This window comes from Pavona decussata, unplaced genomic scaffold (assembly GCF_977016875.1).
Source record: "Pavona decussata unplaced genomic scaffold, jaPavDecu1.1 SCAFFOLD_155, whole genome shotgun sequence".
In the NCBI taxonomy this organism is placed as follows: Eukaryota; Metazoa; Cnidaria; class Anthozoa; order Scleractinia; family Agariciidae; genus Pavona; species Pavona decussata.
Window position 1 is genome coordinate 1,549,906 of NW_028145567.1, and position 18,930 is coordinate 1,568,835.

Consider the following 18,930-nt stretch of genomic DNA (forward strand, 5'->3'; position numbering starts at 1 on the left):
GAGGGGGAGAGTAGCAATATTGCTTGTTCCTTCATGCTACAGCAATCGTGTTAAGCTACAGTCACGTGAAATAGAGCGAACTGAACTCGCTAATGAAATTAAGTTGATAGAGGTATTTTTTCAGTCAGTCAGACATGGACAAATTCGTGAAAAGAAAATCTGAGTTCGCTCAACGTGAAACGAATCTATGCAGGGGCACCCAACGACATTTTCTCTCAGATCCTTTGAAGCGCTATTTTAGTCTATCTGGAGTGCCTTTAAAGCTCTATAGGTTTATTTTAGGCAGCGCTATAATATTTTTATCTGTTCGGTCATTCTAGGGGAACTTGAATTTTTTGGAAATTACTAGGGCATTTTTGTCCATTTCCCGAAAACCTTAGGTCTTATTTCCTTTCTGAAATCCTTAGCTGACCTTTTTTCGGCACCCGAAACAATATTTTTATCAATCCGAAAACACTAGGCCTTAATTTTCCCATATCACGAAAGTTCGTGGTGAAAATTCCGTTTAGAAAATTGTAGGGGATTAAGGACCCTCCGAACAGATAATTTACCGAAACGATCCGTTGGGTGCTCCTGTCTATGGTCTTCCGATTACTATTCCGGATCATAGTTAATTGACTGGTTATGAAACCTTGCCATCTTCAAAGTTGATAACAGTGACGCTGCAATTTATGTTAGAAGGGTTGCAACCGTGCACAATCCTTTGTCAGTTTAACATTCACACTACAGCTGAATATCTTATTAAACAGGAACGTTCTATTGGTCGACTGCTCCGACACATTCCAAAATGTACTGTGTTTTGTACACGGTCAAGGCCCAAAAATACTAGCAAAAACATACAACAAAGAAATTTGTCTGGTTTCATAACCATTGCCTTTTGTTGACTATGTTCGGATGCCCTACCACTGAGCTACAGGAGACTCGTGGGCGCTAGAGCATTATTAAACTTAGTTGTCGCTAATAATAGTAACCTTAAGGTACTTCCGTCTATACAAATGTCCACCGCCATTTAAATTAACATTGTCGGATTCAGTTTAGCTTCGAGCTTATGCAAAAAGACCGAAGGGCAGTATGGGTGGCTGTAAATATTTTGTATTTGCGGCTGTAATTTCACGGTTGTCATTGCCATAGGACGGAACAAACTAAACTAAACAATTGCCTCAGTGACTTATTTTCTGTAAGGGTCAGCCAAAGCTGAGTTTGAATTGCTAAATTTATTAATAAATTACGCCGTATCTGATCACCTTGCGGTCTTGTCCGGCTGAAGAGACATCAAGACGAGCTTCGAGTCTCCTAACTGTAGGCAATTTTTGCGCGCAATTCCGTGTTTCGCTCGCTGTACTCTCCATACTTTGGGTGCAAGCAGAAAACGTACAAACTCACGCAAAAGCGAAAACCTTGCGGATAGGCTCTTGTCTTGCCGCGGGGGATGATAATGGCCGCTCACAATGCGCATGCCAATGATCACGTGTACAGTATCGAAGGTCAGGAAAAAGCCGATACCGCACGTGAAACATCGATATTTTTCAAATATACCCTAGCATCAATGGTATCGAATATTTGGCATCAGCTGCGGTCCGCCCTTATAGAACAGCTGGGCTTGCAAAGATGTTTCCCTTCGAGAATTTGGATTTGGGTTTATCTTTATCAGCCCAAAGAGAAAAACAAAAAAGAAAAAAGAAAAAGATACATACATAGCAAAAAAAAATCCACCTTTACGAGCACATTCCGGAGTTTAATTACTTTCGAGGCATCCAGACATCAAAGCCGCCCTCTTGAAATCCGAATGCAAACAACAAGCGTCGAAAAAGTTCTTAGCGTCAAAGCGCTCGAAAGCCTCGGCATTCAAAGTGCTTTGGTCCATCTCCTCGTACGAGGGTCTTTATTGAGTGTAAATGGCAACGCACTGAAATCCTTTAAAGTGCTCATAATCGTCATTATCGCCATACAGGCGATAACAATCTCACTGAATAACTTCAGCGCAGTTTTATTACCAAGGCAATTAAACTTCAGTTTACTTTTGTTGTTTGCAAATGCTTTACATAGTCTGACAAACGCTAAGCGGTAAACTTCTTTTTCTTTACTTTATTTCGTGGAAGTAGAAACTGTTCACAACATATCTCCAAATTTTCTATACTTCAGAAATGCTAAACTTCGCATAAGCAAATTACTCTTCAATTACCGAACGTTAAAAGACCACAAAAGTGGTTTTCAAAACTTAAACAATAACATAACTAATTATGTATGCATTGTTCCCATTGTTGCTTTAAAATCAGTGACAGCTTCTCACGTCTTTTTTCCTCCCCCACATTTTCCTTGTAAAACAATTCATGTGTAATCTCATTCTTTGAGTGGTAGAACTCTAGAATTCGGCTACTTTCATAAAGCATGGTTTCTATCACTGGATCACTGGAGTCCCTGTCTTTCTGAGAAAACAGGCCTGACGCCAATAAAATACGAGCAAGTGCAAGGACAGAGTGCAAAATATTTGCTAGTTAACGTCTCCGCTTATAAAGGTTCTGATCCAGCTCTTTTCAATCCCGCTTCTCGCCGCCAACTACTATGTAATCAAACCGTCCATCTCGCCAAGTCCGAATTTTGCACCCCACCGCACACACCCTCAAACCTACTCTAGACGAACCGTACACTTTCTTCGTTATTGTCTCATTTATACAAGCTATTTTCTTTTATCTCTTCTATAAACCTCAGTGATCTCTTTTTCTTGATTTAACAATCTTTGGAGACGATTTCTTAGCCGTTTGTACAGTCTTGGGCCTCGGGACAATTTCACTTTCACCAGATGCTGGGCCTACAGGCTTCAACACGGACAAATGTTCCATTGATTTCGCTTTTCTGACAGGATACACATTCGGAACATCCAACCTAGAGCTTCTTAGAGGTGTTTGGCACTGATGTCTCAAAGCGCTCTGAATATTCTCTATCGGCGATTTCGAGGCGTCGTAATGACCCGTGTAGCCACGCCGAACCTTTTTCAAGTCATCCAATATCTCGTTACGTTGAAGTCCGATCTGAAATCGTTCCCTCTTCTCATTCTTCGTCAATCCCGTGAACACTTTATAATGCCTCCCATCTTCAACCTTTGCGTTTCCTTTCAAAGCTCTCTTATCAAGATCTGCGGCGAGCAGCGTGTGTTGGCGGTCGATTTCTTCTTGCGTTTGGTGGTCGGGCATTCGAATCCTTTGCCTTGTTGGACCGTGTGCCATTATCCCAAAATCACAAACACTAACAAAAGGAATTTAATCACTTTGTTTTGCTTCCCAGACGAAGGTCAGATCAGTTCTGTCAGAAAACTGACGGGCAGTGGAGGTCTTTGTTGAATCTGCCCCTATGGGCGACTTTTACTGATGCGTCGTCTTAACAGGTATGCAATTTACCTCCAATCGCTCTTTACAAAAGCATTTGTCTGTTTTTCCGTAACCAGCTTGCAGTATTTTTGAAGTAGCTGCGTGATTAGTTCTAATACCCAAGTACTTTGTTTGACAAAGGATTTGATCTGATGGCGTTGTACACTACCTTTGTTAGGATTTCTATGGAAACAGCAAAGGTAGTGTTCAGTGTCGCTGTCACGACTTTCATACGATTATTGAAATTGGGCTTTTCGAGGGTGTTTCCACTATTTTTCGTCTTTCGTTATCCATATCAGTCTACGCCTTTGCTGATATTTACACATTACGTTTTGTACAATAACACTTAATAAATAATAAAAGAAAACACGACAAGGATCGATTGCATGCCTAATCAAGTTAACATTTGAAAACGGACGTCAATATCAGACGTAAATCACATCATGTGTGACACATTACGCAAATGTCAACTTCCCACTAAACCTCTATTTCTAGAATTTGATCGGCAAAATCTTGCTATTTTCTAAGTTCGAATACCTCCGACATCAATATACTATTCAGAAACATTTTGTCACTGGATTCTCATTACTGTAATTATCGCCGCGTTTGCTCCAATTCAAAATGATGGCCAATTAGCGTGATGAGTGACATTTTGTCAGATTCTCTTTTCCATTCAAAGCATCATAGGTACACAGCTCAAACAATCAATTCTCGAGCTAAAGGGATGTGTCAATCACGCGCTTGGGTTCTACGTAACTCATCCCACCCCCTTGCACTCCTAACTTGGAGTTTAATTTCGCTCTCGATTTCTTTTATTTTCCAACTGCGGGCTTGGAAGGACAGATTATATTAGGCAAGGACAAATGTCTGAGCCTGTTTTTTAGCCGAAAGGAAGCTATCGTACTCTACTCCTCAAACAAACACATATTTTTTGCAAGGCCACGTTTTTTCGAATGAAAACTTCAAAGTAATTTTGTTGGCTTTTAGAATTTTTGTAGTTGCCTCAAATTTGCCCGTTTTAATCCAACGAATCGTTTCTTTTGGGTTAAATTATGACAGAATGCGTTAACGCTTTGTACTAATTCTGAAAACTGCCGATACCCAAAAACATTTCTCGCCACCTGACGCTTTTTGGCCAAAGACAGATGAGAGAAAATATTAGAGTCGTGGATCGAATCCTGGCAGGCAATCTTCTTCAAATAGGAGGAATTAAAGTAGTCTATTTGATGGCCAACAACAACACCAACAACGTATTAAAAACGGGAACATTTATTTACTTTACGGTTAGTTTCATTTTGTGTGGTATGTTATATTTACAATGCTTTCATCTGGTCAGCATACTATAAAATGATCACAACACTTCTCGTTACAAGCTGCAAATATCGAGATGGCTTTTGATGGATGCAAGACATAGTGAATGGAAACTCAATAATGTATTCAAGTGCGGTTTTCAATAGAGTGCCGCAAAACCGAAACCAAAGTTATTACTCTGACTAATTTGACCAGGCAAAAACGGTTCAATCAACCAATCAGAACTCGTAGCAAATACGTGTAACCGGCGCCAAGCGCGGGAATATGCGTGCGACCAAGTAAAGGTACAATTGCTTCTGCTTCTCATTGGTTGAGAAAGTGGCACGAGTTTTGTCAGCCAATCATGGAGCGTAGTAATGGCAAACGCAAATTACTTCAGTCGACACTCATTTGAAAACTGCGCTAAACCAATACAGGAGGCGAAGTTCGCTTACGTCATGTTTACATTTCACTCCTTCAGGAGTTTGCTTTTTGTTTGAGACAAGAAGTTAAAAACATACAAAAAAATTGGAACGATGAAAATCCAAAAAATATTGAGCAGCAATTTCATATAGAGCCGCTTAGTATGCTCTACAAGGTAGTTCTACTCTGTAATGCTCCTTCGTTTCAATGTTTTGCAAAATGATATTAATCCTTCTTTTTCAAAGGCCTGGATAAACAGACGTCGTTTCGCAGGAGACCACGCCTGTTTACCCAGGCGACGTTTTCAGTTAACGAAAGAAAATTGAAGTAAGCAAAAATCCCCAGATAAGGAATCTATGATTACACAGACAGACATAAACAAAACCGACCAAGAAATAATGTTTGGACGTACAAAACTATCGATTTTGTATTTTCGCCAAAAAATAAGACTGAAATTTATTTTAACACGCTTTACAAGTTTCATCGCATAGACTTTTTTTCAAGCTAATTCTGAGTTAATTAACTTTGTACAAATGTTTTCTTTAGCATTAAGTTACTAATAGCTATGAACTTCAATCGAGAACTACACCACAGTCTAATTTAACTTTACAATAAATACAACAACAAAAAATTGATATGCTTGGGAAAACAAAGTTTTGTTTGCTTTCCTACAAACTTTTACCCTAAGAGCAGCGGATCCTCGGTCGACCCACGTGCCGGCGAGCGAATCGACAGTTTGCCCTCAGGGTAAACAATTTTAAGCCCCACGATATTTCGGTTACCGAGAGTAAATCATACCCCCTTGTTAATCAAACTTCGGTAAATGTGATTGTAGCTTTGAGTGTGTGGATAAAATCCTTAAATGTGACCAGTCGAATGAAAACGTGTCGAGTTGTACTTTCCTGTGGTGCTGTTCATTATGCTGTGCAAGGTGATTCTAACTTTCGAGTCTGCGGATGAAAACCTTAAGTGTGACGATTCAAACGAAAGCTACTGAGCACTACTCTCCTGTGGTGCTGATAGTTCCCCCGTATTTGGAAAATGAAATTAAAATTTGAATTTGGGTGCATTTGGGAGTGAAAGACTAACGGGAAGTTTTCTTTCAACGTGCCTGATTCAAAACACCGTACTGTATTTGGTTGTTGAGGTTTACATAGGCAGAAACGATACCTAACATTACTAAAATAACTGTTAAAAACGTCCAAGAAATATTGTCAGCTAGATCTTGTTGATTTCGCTTTCCAAGAACAACCAGAAAACAATATAATGGTCGTTATTTCTCGGGCATGGTATAATGGCTGATATACCATGACCGCTAAGCCAATCGAAACTCTGGAAATGAATTATCCAATGATCATGTTTTTAATAAGTATTAATTCACTCATTGTTCTCTAAAGGGGGGGGGGGGGCACTACCCTTCATTTGACGTATTACCCCCCCCCCCCCCCGACTTTGGTGTTTATGACTGTATAATGATGTTTTGTCGTTTTGGGACTTCACGCCTGTAAAAACCTAGTTATTCCTTTAACATCAATGGAGATTTTATCTCTGATGGAAATAAATGAAACAGAATTCAAAAGGATTCAACTGCTAAGTGGCCAAATCAAATCAAGAAATGAAACACTGTATTATTTACAATTCATATTATGCCCATCCATGAAACAACCCAACCATTGCACCGCCTTGAATAAAGAGGCATTCCCCCGTGTTAAAAATAAATCAATACAGCGTACTTATGACATCAGATTTACATGTACACGTAACGTAGGCTTTTAGTTTAAAGTACAGATAGCAATTAAAGTAGAAACTACTTAATTAATTATTGAAAACAGCCTGTCACGCAAAAGTGTGGTCAATTCTAGCGAGTGATAATACTAATTTGCAACCTTTGGTCAATCGCTATTCGAAAATAGCTTAGAGGAAACCAATTCAACAGAACTGATTTTTACTTGCATAGGCACTTTTGCCAATCACAATAATCATTTGAAGGTAGTTTCAAGAACAAAAAAACTGAATTTGAGTTGTTTTCCAAGGAGCTACCCACACACTGTACTTGATTTCAAAATGATGAATCATGCACCCTAACCTGTTGGGCTTGTTTAAGTTTGTGTTCTACCTGATTAACTAGTTTAATAGAACTGGTTTTGCTACTAGACTACTTGATTAACCAGTTTAGTACACTTCTACTTCTGTACTACTACTTGGTTAAACAGTTAGGCACTGGTGTCAAGCTTTGAGAAGAACAAGAAGTAAAAAAACGAAAACAAAAAACAAACAAACAAACAACAAAAAACATGCGATACAAAGACAAAGACCGAGGATAGCTTGTTAAAAATTTCAACAAAAAACGATAGATTAATGAATTATTCTAAACTTGCGCTGTTTTAATTTACTGTATTTTGACAAAGAAGTCATGGTTGTTTTGATTGTCATCCAGGGTTTAAATTCACTCACTCATCACCCAGCTGTCATTGCATTGGTTAGTTTATGCCACGGTCTTCTTGCTTAACACATCGGTTTTTAGTCAACTTTAACTTGGATCTCTCGCTTACAACTTGCTGTGCGTCTATCGTCGTTCTGAAAAAAAAAAAAAAAAAAAGACAAAGTGCTTATCTTTGTAACATCCAGTGAAACCTCTATATTGGGGAATTAGCTGACTATCTGCTTATCCCTTTCACTCCAATTCCATTCACTATGATATTGCTACCTTCCATCCACATAACCATGCAGTCAAAAGCATCATTTTAAAGAGCTTCAAGTTGCTCCAAAATGACCCTGAAACTGGCACAATTTTCACAACCTCCACTAATTTCATTGAAACACGATAAAAACAAAGGTAATTTTCTAGTTAGAAGAGCACTCAAATCCAACAATCAACCTGGTAGTTTTAAATGCGCATGACCACAACGCCAAACTTGCCCTTCCATTCACAAGGTGGACAAAATTTCAAAACCGCATGATCTACTAAAATCATGCACTTTAAGCAAAAAGTTATACATTGGCGAGACTGGAAGGAGACTAGGGGTGCTTACCATTTACACAAACCATCTGGATGGAAATTTTTGGCATAGATACAAAATGATTTACATGCAAGATGTATGAACATCAGTTGTAAATCCCAAAAGAAAGCAATAAAAATGCATCACTTTGACCAGGAGCCCATAATTTCAGAAGTACTCCAAATGGAATGATGCGTACCATCTGATTTTCCAACTGGAATTTCTGGGTTTTCCATGTATATGGTAAGCACCCTAAGTGACCGATTTCACCAACATAATTATTTGAGATGAAAGAAATGACAACGATACATCCAAACCAGTTGCTGAACACTTTGACCTGCCTAACAATTCTAACAAAGACAAGACAGTCTGCGGAATTTCTTTACCTCATAGTATTAACACAAGAAGCCGAAAAAGCTTAGAACAAAAATTCGTCTTCCAAACTGGCATTCTAAATCCCCGCAGAATTAAGAAACGCCTGTCATTCGATTAATTTATTCTTGTTTTCCAGGTTATCATGCTCCCACCAATAGCACAGCTCCACTGTTCACAATATACATGTAAACCACATTCAACCCACAATTCCTTGATTCGCTCCGACAAAGGGCTAATGATCAAAAGGTCAGCCATACCTTTCCGTGGTACCATTTATTGTGAGGTACAAGGTGGTTCCAAGTTTTGAGTCTGTGGATGAAATCCTGAAGTGTGACCTTTCAAATAAAAGCTAATGAGCAGTACTTCCCTGTAGTACTGTTTATTATGCTGTGTGAGCTAGTTCTAATGTCTGGGTCTTAGGATAAAATCGTTTCTTTTGACCATTTAAATGATTCAAGCTACCGAACAGTGCTTTCCTGTGGTGCTGTTTGTTTAGTGCAATTTTGACTTTTCAGTTTTCAAACAATAGACTAAGAGATCTATCAAATAATGCAACTCATGATACTAACGCCCTGCTCTTTGCTTGTGTCTGGCACTGCTTGTCTGTGGTGGTGCTGTTCCTGGTGCCGCCGTTGCTGCTGCACTCATGGACACTGCAGAAGCCTGACTTGCATTCTGCTTCAGCAAAGTCCAGTCAAATGTGTAATCGTATTGGTGGTTTAGTGTTCTGAAGAGAATTCTGTACAGCTGGCGAAGGTACATGTAGTCTGGTGCTTCCTCGAATCTCAACCCTCTGCAGTAGTTTAAGTACATGGCAAACTCTGCAGGACAACCCTGAAAGGAGAACCATAATTAGACAGGAAGTTCTGGTATAAAAGGGACCTGGCCAGGCCATTCTCACCTTCAGTTGTCAATCAACCATCAGAGCGTAAAAGGCTGACAAACAACAAAGGCCTTTTTCTTTGGCTTTTACTAATAAAATTAGCTCCCTTTTCAGAATAACCCTTGTTAAACAAACTAGAACTTGATATCTTATATCGCTGTGGTGATATTAAAAAATTTTCAGGCATATTTTTCAGTGGATGCTTGAGTCAACAACTTGTCACGACTGAGCAACGTCTTAATTTGCATCTCACGCCCGTAAAGGTGTGAAATTAAGGAGGGGTTTGCCCTTTTATAGTGGAACTTCTTGTTTAACCATCATACAACTACCACCTTATACTACATAATGAAAAACATACAGTCTGAACTCAGATTTTATGGGAGAAGGCATGTCAAAGGTTGGCATGCACAAGGGGAATATTTAACTTAGTCTAGTCCAAAGGCTAAGTCCCTCTAGCATAGTGAACTACCCACTGTGATAAAAACGAAAACAAAAAAACAAGCGATCAAACAAGTTCAAAATATATATGTTTTCTTATATTCATTTATTCATCCTCCATAGGTATATTATGAACTCACAATATCTTCAGTTCCCAGTTGGCTTGATAGCTCAGTTGGAGGTGATGGGTTTGAATCCCATTCGAGCTTGAATTTTTTTCAGGCTTTCTTTTTGCATCTGCTTAAGTTGCATAAATAACTACAAAGGTCTTGCTTATATTTAATCTTCACATGCAGTTCAAATTTGTTTTAATATATTCATCATCAAAACAGTAGTCAAGGGGAATCAAAATTTAGGCCCTGTCATTCCTCTCCTCCATTCAAACTGGTTTAAATCAAAAGGGACATGTATTAGGGACCTGACACTTTCTTATGTATTTTGAAGCAGTGGTGTGATTGAGTTCTACAAAATAGGTTAACTAAATCATGCTACTTACTTTGCAAAGCACCTCCACTGGGGTAGACATCTTTTTCTCACTTATTTTTTCATACTTCTGTTTCTTTGTTGCAGCCTGAAATTGAATTTTTTCTTTAAAATGATTCTTGAATGGATAACGGACATACAGAGCCCCTCATCAAAGGAACTTCAAGTTCGGGAACAGTGGGTGGGGGGTTCAGGAAGGAAGGTTTTATACGATCTTGTCTGTGTTTTTGTCAACGGAGATGGAAAATACATTCAAAGTTTGTCTCAACTAGTTTTGTCCAGGGTGTGGCATATATGTAAACATGACAGGGGAGTAGGTCCGTGTGCTATTTTTATGCATTGTAGCTCATATTTCTCACCTTGAGGCCTTGCCAGGGGAGACTGCTTCTTGTGAAGTACATTAAAACATATCCTAATGATTCCATATCATCTCGACGTCTGGTGAGATAAAATTTTAAAAAAAATCAGACATGAATAAAAGTCAGTGTTAGGTATAAGCACACTGGTCAAAAAGACATGTTAGATCATTCAAGATTGGTCCATTGACAGTGGTGTTGAGTGTCACAGTATTTTTTTTCTGACAACTAGATTAGTTTTTGAAAATGTGCCATTAGTTAAATAGACTTTTAAAGGACTGGCATAGCCTGAATTCTATGAACTTACGACTGCTCAATTCCAAGATGTGCATTTATGCTGGCGTATCTGGCGGTGCCAGTAAGATTCTTATCTTCTCTGTATGGTATGTGTTGTTTCGATCTGCTGTCCCGGAACTTCTTTGCCAAGCCAAAGTCGATGATGTAGAGCTAAAAAGGCAAATGATACAAAGAAATTAGACGTTGGCTTGACAGATCAGCATTGACTACCACTGTCCTTGTACCCTCATTCTTAAATAGCATGTCTTTGGCATTAATTTGAATTACTTGGGCATCTGTTTAGAAAATGAGTTTGCTGAGGAATTTCTGTACCACAAATAGCACATACATCACTTGTATGCTGATTACTGATAAGGTTTCTGTTGACAATCACTACGCACTAGTCGAAGACACCAGAGTACCCAACAATTTTTGCCTTGAGATTGCTAAGCAACATCATGATTGATAATAAAAGAGAAAATTTCTGGGTGCACAAACTTGCCAAGAAAGGAACTTGTTTTCTGCGAGAGGTTTGGAGTAGTACCCAGTGTTGTCATTATTCTCTGATTAGTAAGATGGTTACAAGTACATCAATGTTCAAAGACTTCCTAAAAATGGCACTTGTTCCCCTGACTGCTAAGAAGGATGAGGTCTGAAATTACTCAAATTGATTGAAATGTTGGCAGCCATTGTTGTCTATTGTTTGCCGGTTACCTTTTTTTTTTTTATACTTTTCGCCTCCAGCTGTCCTTGCAACTCCACTGACCTTCTGTGAGGGTGGGGGGAGGGGGAGTATGGCTTGGATATTTTCCGATCACACATTAAAAGCATACCTTGTTACAACTCTTACTAATCCCCATGAGAAAGTTGTCAGGTTTGATGTCTCTATGAATGAAATTCTTGTTGTGGAAATATTCAATTCGACCGATCATCTGGAAAAGAGTATCAAACACAGTTACGCTGTAACAATGGGTAAACCTTGCCAAAACACTGACAATATAATCCACTGAGATTTTCCTTTAATGTAACTGCCAAATTAATGATCAACTGACATGGATATCACTAATTTTGTCTGCAAACGTTTGTACATTTCCCAAGCTGATATAACACCTAATATTCTGAAACTTTGCAAGGTTACTAAAGTAAAGGTGCTCTTTCCAGTGCTGGTATCAGTTTTTCATTCAGTTCAATTTTAACTCATTCAAATCTGTTGCCACCATTTTGAGAAGGGTCTATTCCTTGCTTTTCATATATCCATGAACATTTCACAGTAAGTCTCTCTCCTCTATGGAGGCCTCTTTTGTATTTCATCAGAGACTGGGGTGAGGAAAAAAGTACATGTAAGGAGGGCGAGGATGTGCTCTTTGACTGCTCCTAGAGTCCCCTTTTGCCCCTTTCTTCCCATTTCTGATTTCATGCTTTATTTGTTTATGAGGGAGCAACTGAGACAGCAAGTGGCTGAAGAGAAACAAATCTGTGAAATAATTTACACCTGGGCCCGGTTGTTCGAAAGCTGATTAATGCTAATCCCCAATTAAAAATTAACCAAGGTTTTCATCTCACTCATTAAAAATGTTGTTAAAAACTAATTTTAAGCTGGTGGTAAAGAAAAGTCTAAATCAAAATTGAGGAACAAAAATACTTTTGAAAAGTCTTCATTGATTAGTCACTAAATTTGAATCAAAGTGCACGTTAATCCAGGATTAGTTTAATTGGACTTTGAACAACTGGGCCCTGGTCACCAAGAGCCCATTAGATCAGGGTGCTCATGGAAGAAACTACATGTAACATGGGCATGAAGTTTTTGTTTGGGACCACTGGGCCCCAAACCTCTTCCAGTGACAAACTTCCAAGACTTAACATAATGTTTAGTTGAAACATTTGACATACCTGATCAGCTAACATGAGCACCGTTTTCATTGTGAATTTTCTTGAGCAGAAATTGAAAAGATCTTCTAAGCTGGGTCCTAGTAAGTCTATTACTAATACGTTGTAGTCCCTCTCCTGACCAAACCATCTGTTAACAAAACATATATAGTATAGGAGTTTGAGCGGCAGTGTATAAATCTTGAGATACATACGTACAGATTTCAAAAACAGCTGTAATTTCAGCAAGCAGAAAATGTTACCTTACAGACAGTTTGTTTTATAATGAATGTATTTGTACGTTTGTTTTGTAAAGTGCCACAGCATGAATTCTTAGAAAACAGTGGATGCTAATCAAAGCCTACTATTCCATAAAGCAACTACACGTGCAGAGTTCTTATTAAGTTTTAGAGTAGATGTAACTTAGCCAAAATAGCTGGCTTTTTTAGTCGGCTTTCGACACTTAATAAGAAGTCTGCATGTTGGAGCAAGGGAAGACTAATTTATCATCATCATCATTAGGTAACTTAGCCAAATTTGCCGGCTAAAAATAGCTGATTGCTAGCACTTAATGAAGAACCTTGCACATAGAAGTATTACATCGAAAACTGTTACACAATAGGGTTACTCCCAGTAGTAGTTCAGTTTCGGTAATGATCCAGTTTCCTGAGAAGGGACAAGAACCAACAACAAACTCAACCAGGGCAGTGGCAATGCACAACAAAGACTATTGAGGACTTTTCAGGTAATATGACAGCAAACTTGAAACACCAAGCTTTGAATAAACTAACACCTAAACCACAGTGTTTCCACTGCCATGCAGTGAATGAAGACCAAAGAGTTACACTGTTACTGATTACATACTCTCCAGGCGAGGGATCAGAATTCAATGTCTTTCAAGAAACCAAAAATGCATGTAATCAAGGCTGCAGGTGAAGCACAAATTAGTTTCCGGTATTTATTACAACAGACACTTTTCTTAACTTACAGAACATTTGAAAGATGTTTGTACAGCATACCTGAATTTAGGAATTCCAATTCCCCCTTGTAATATTTTGTACAATTTAGATTCATACAGCAGCTGTGGATGCCTGGCTTTCTGGGGTTCAAGTTTAACAGCTACTTCCTGAAAAAAAGCACCAATAAACCATCAATTTTATAAAATAAAAATAATAATAATAATAATAAAATTAAACATCACAGGCATTCTGATAATTACTACAGTCGAACCTCCCTTTGCGACCACCTCTCATTAGCGACTACTTTTCCAAAATACCAAAAGTTTTCAAGTCAAATCACTATAGATGGAACCTCTCGTAGGCAACCACCTCTCGTAAGCAACCACTTTTAGAGGTGATTGTCCAAAATTTTCAATTGTTTTTATCCTTCCGTAGGCGACCACTTGACACACAATCTGCTGTTTCTCTCACGGGCGGAAATTGCAAAATGTGTCGCTGTAACATATTGGCCCAAATCATTACAGGATTCGATAAGCACTGGCAAAAGGGTGTGGTCTCCGCAATTACCATATGTAAATTACCCGAAATTTAGACCCCCTGTGGTCTGATCTCTGGTGAGCGACCACCTCCTGTAAGCGACCACATATCCTTGACATTATGGGTGGTCGCTTACGGGAGGTTCGACTGTATTACTGAAGTATTTTTGTGCGGTTTATGACTATGCATGAAAAGCAGATTTTAGCAAGGGCTATTGGAATCCAACAATTATTCTAACTTTTAATTGTGGATTAACGTTAATTGGCTTTTGAACAACCAGGCCCAGAGTCCAAAACAAGAGGTTTACAGGCCTTGGCAAGAAGCAAAATAAGTTGGCACCGAAAACATTTAACTTCTTGTTGCCATCCATGGCTCAAAAGTATCTCTGCTTGAGTTCCCTGTTGACTGTAAGTTGTCCAAACATTGGCAACCTTGAACTCGCCATAAAGGAGTGACTGTTATCTCACAGTTACTACTTATCCCATCCAATCACGATTCCAGTCCTAGCAGTATGCAGGATGTTTGTCCCATGAACCTAGTTTAATGATCCTCAGTGGCAGAGCATCTGAACTAGTAATCAGAAGGTCTTAGGTTCGATAGGAGCACTCAGATTATTTTTTTGAGTATGCCTGTGTCACTTACTGAATAATACATCTTATTATATGGCTGGCTCCGCGAGCGGGCAAGACGGGTCAAATCCTGCGCTGTGATTGGCTACCCGAGCGGGCAAGATGGAGCTATCTTGCCCGCTCGGGATTACCCGTTGTCCGTCCGCTTGGCATCGAAAGTTTAATCCCAAGCAACAATGCAATCTTTTCTTCGATTTTCTCGTTGTTTTGGGGGTAAACGCTCACCAAAAAAGTTCAGTAACCTCTCAACATTTACCTAAAGGAAAGGAAAGAGAATGGAATCGTCCTGGTGTAGTGAAAATTTTGTTTCAGCTACAATGAATGTGAGCCAGTGAATCGGTGAGTTGCTCTGAGTGTAGAGATTAATTTTGTAAAAGTTATTGTCTCAAGTCGTGTACTAAATTGATTAGTTCTCTAGATTTGCAATGACTGTATTTAAATCATAGCGTAGTGAAAGTTGCGTTAAGCGTCTAGAGCGGTTCAGAAAAGTGTTTTTCTCAAGTTTGCCGGAGAAGCTCATGTTTTTTAATTTAGCCGCGTCTTGCTTGTTGTAAACAACAAAATCTTATCAAAGTTTTGTTCAGTTTTTTGAGTTACCCGCTCTATTTTTCGGCTAATATTTTCATATAATTTCAAAATGTATTGTTTCATTCAAGAACTATTGATTGGAGACCGAAAACTGTGTACTTGAAAAGTGTTTATTATTTACGCCACCACGCGATCGGCTGAAAATGGTGAGTTTGCCGAATTCTATTAAAATCTTCCTGCACTTGCGAAAATCTAAATTTTTCTTACTCAATAATTGTATACTCCCTTTAAGCCATTATAAAGTTAGAGCCTTAAGATAATTTAGGATTCCTTGTTTTCCATGATTACATGCTAATCCAAAAATACACTGAAAATGAATCTTATACCGGCCGGCTATGAAGAATTTCTTTCCGAGCAGAATAGTTTCTTGTTCTGTTTTGTTTTGTTGTTGTAGTTTTAACTTGAAGATAAAGCCATATAATAAATCCTTTATTGACCAAGCTTGCTCGGTCAAGATGGCTGGATACTGGCCTTGTTCTTTTTTTGCGTTTTTATGGACCTCGACTTCGTCTCGGTCCATAAAAACGCAAAAAAAGAACTTGACCAATATCCAGCCATCTTGACCTCACGCTTGATCAATAACGCATATATTTTCATTTATTCACCCAGCTTAAAATATTCCATCACATTTATTCCATTGGCGTATGCCACACATGACATTCCAATCCTAGCAGTATGGAGGATGCTTGTCCCTTGAACCTAGATTAATGGCCTCAGCTCCATGAGTCTCCTGTAGCTTAGTGGTAGAGCATCCAAACTAGTAATCGGAAGGTCTTAGGTTCGACTCCTGATAGGAGCACTCAGATTATTTTTTCGAGTATGCCTGTGTCACTTACTGAATAATACATCATTTTCATTTATTCACCAGCTTAAAATATTCCATCACATTTATTCCATTGTTGTATGCCACACATGACATTCCAATCCTAGCAATATGGAGGATGCTTGCCCCATGAACCTAAATTAATGGCCTTAGCTCCATTAGTCTCCTGTAGCTTAGTGGTAGGGCATCCAAACTAGTAATCGGAAGGTCTTAGGTTCAACTCCTGAAAGGAGCACTCAGATTTTTTTTCCGAGTATGCCTGTGTCACTTACTGAATAATACATCATTCTCATTTATTCACCAGGCTTAAAATATTCCATCACATTATTTATTCCATTGCGCGTATGCCACACATGACATTCCATTCCTAGCAGTATGCAGGATGTTTGTCCCATGAACCTAGTTCAATGGCCTTAGCTCCCACGAGTCTCCTGTAGCTCAGTAGTAGAGCATCTGAACTAGTACTCAGAAGGTCTTAGGTTCGACTCCAGATAGGATAGATAGGAGCACACATTTTCCATGTATACATGTGTCACTTACTGAATAATACATCATTCTCACTTATATCTTGTCAACTGATTTTGGAAGAAAAGTTGCTATCTGAGAACATCTGAGGGTAACTAGGAGTTGACAACCATTTCTACCAAAAGTTCAAGATTACCAATCTCATCATCAACAGAATTGGGATCACATGAATTTTTTAAGCTATGGAGTAGAAATGACATCGTAACACAGATTTTCAAGCTCACTGCTGTTTCAAAGGATACCTATGATCCACAGACAGTGCAATATTGGAAAATTCTTTTCGTCTGGGAGAGGACAAATATTTTATTGTTGTAGCAATAGTAAACAAACTAAGCAAAAATGGCTTTCAAGTCTGTGAGCTGAGAAGACAATTTTAAGCTTCAAGTGATGTCAAATGCAAGAAATCAAAACAATGTATAGCTAATACAATGTTCCTTTTTTCAAAATTATTTAATTATTCCATTTAATACAGGAGCTGTTTCTTGAGACCTTCTATGTTGGAAACATCCAGACTTGTCTTAATATAATAATAAGAATCTATTAGCTTCAACCCTTTGGAATCTGGCTCACAGATTGATAATATACAACATACAATTCAAGCACAAAGGAAATGAGTCTAAGTATACTGAAATAGAATAATATTGTAACTTTTTCTTAGTTATTGAGTTGCTGTTTAAAATTTTACAAAGACCCATCAAGTGAAAACTACATGTATATTAATTCTGTAGTCTCCTTACATTGCTGTACAAAGTAGTTTGAGTGTGGGAAGTCTTTGAGTCTGGCCGTTCAAATAACAACTTGTTGATCAACATAAGTATATTGCATAGCATTGTTTGTAATAATTAACCTGCACAAGGTCATTCTAACCTCTTTGGCCTGTAGATAAAATACATGTACATCAGTGTGATCCTTCAAATGGAAGCCAAAAGTGAGCACTACCTCTCTGAGGTAGTCATTATTCCCAATACATGTAGTTTACAAAATTAAATTTGCCATTGGGTTCAGTTTGAAGTTTGGCATAGTGAAAGGACACCTCAAAACAGCGAGTAAGCTCACATTAATTTTTTAAAGAACTCGCAGGGATATTAAAAACTACTTCAATATCATTCAAGACAAACCTCGCCATTAGTAATATTCATTCCTTGGTAGATATCACCAAAGGATCCACTGCCAATTTTCCGCAGCAATTTGTATTTCCCTCCAACAATAAACTCCGACCTTGCACTGCCGGGTCCGGTTTTCTGCATTTTAGAAACCTGAAAAAGTAGCATAACATTCATAAAAGATAAACGTAAGTGGGAAAAAAAGAAAATTAACAAGTATCATACTGAACGAGAAGTATTTAAAATTCCGTTTCATAAAAATTCAGTTTCCCTTTCTTCGCATCGCTAAGAAAACTGAGCGCAATAACTGCTGTTTACCTTGGGTAGTGTATAGTTTTATAACGCAATTATTTACCCGATGGGTTTTTTTTACATTTTGCGACTCAGCGAGACAAACAATTAAGCTGAAAGCTTAGCTTTTTTAATTTCAAGGGGCACAAAATTGCGAAACAAAGGAATTTTTCTCAATTGCCACGACAATATCCTTTTTAATTCCAAAAGCGTAAAAAACTTATAACTACGATTCTTATTTGCGTTTTTCGATCCCTTGTTTTGACATCTCTTGTTGTGGCTAACAGCCATAAATTATTCAAGTAATCTACATGGTACATACATACATTTATACTCACACATTTATAACCTTCATTCTTCAACAAAAATTCTCAATCCTCACTTAAACATTCAAGACTCTTTTTAAAATATAAAGGGAAGGAATCCCCGACTCGGAAGGAGAGGCCGTCCACGTAAAATTACCACACAACGAAATCTATTGTGCCAATCTTTTCTCCGTAGAAGATTCGTTAAGACAACTATTTGCCCTTCGTAAAATACGAATTCTTACCTTGAGAAGACAAACTAGATGAAATAATTCTCTTTGTCATCGGATTTTTCTGGCAGAAGGCGAACGAGAACTCTACTTCGCTCACAAACTGTCGAAAACTGAGATTACATTCTAATCTCCATATTTCATCGAATGTCCTCCATGTTTTTCCTTCCATGCAACAATAAGTAT

At 38.4% G+C, this 18,930-nt stretch overlaps 2 protein-coding genes across 2 annotated transcripts; both read right to left on the reverse strand.

Moving 5' to 3' along the window:
- Positions 1 to 2,405: 2,405 nt before the first annotated feature.
- On the reverse strand, positions 2,406 to 3,644 carry LOC146465785 (uncharacterized). The gene has a single exon (XM_085128071.1). The coding sequence runs from the start codon at positions 3,222 to 3,224 to the stop codon at positions 2,706 to 2,708; it is 519 nt and encodes a 172-aa protein (XP_084984197.1). The 5' UTR covers positions 3,225 to 3,644; the 3' UTR covers positions 2,406 to 2,705.
- A 974-nt stretch (positions 3,645 to 4,618) lies between these two features.
- On the reverse strand, positions 4,619 to 18,916 carry LOC146465786 (casein kinase I-like). The gene is made up of 10 exons (XM_085128234.1): positions 18,760 to 18,916; positions 17,934 to 18,071; positions 13,774 to 13,880; positions 12,779 to 12,905; positions 11,722 to 11,820; positions 10,920 to 11,059; positions 10,616 to 10,694; positions 10,270 to 10,344; positions 9,022 to 9,286; positions 4,619 to 7,655 (listed from the first exon to the last, which is right to left on the reverse strand). The coding sequence occupies exons 2-10, from the start codon at positions 18,060 to 18,062 to the stop codon at positions 7,645 to 7,647; spliced, it is 1,032 nt and encodes a 343-aa protein (XP_084984360.1). The 5' UTR covers positions 18,063 to 18,071; positions 18,760 to 18,916; the 3' UTR covers positions 4,619 to 7,644.
- Between the last annotated feature and the right edge of the window lie 14 nt (positions 18,917 to 18,930).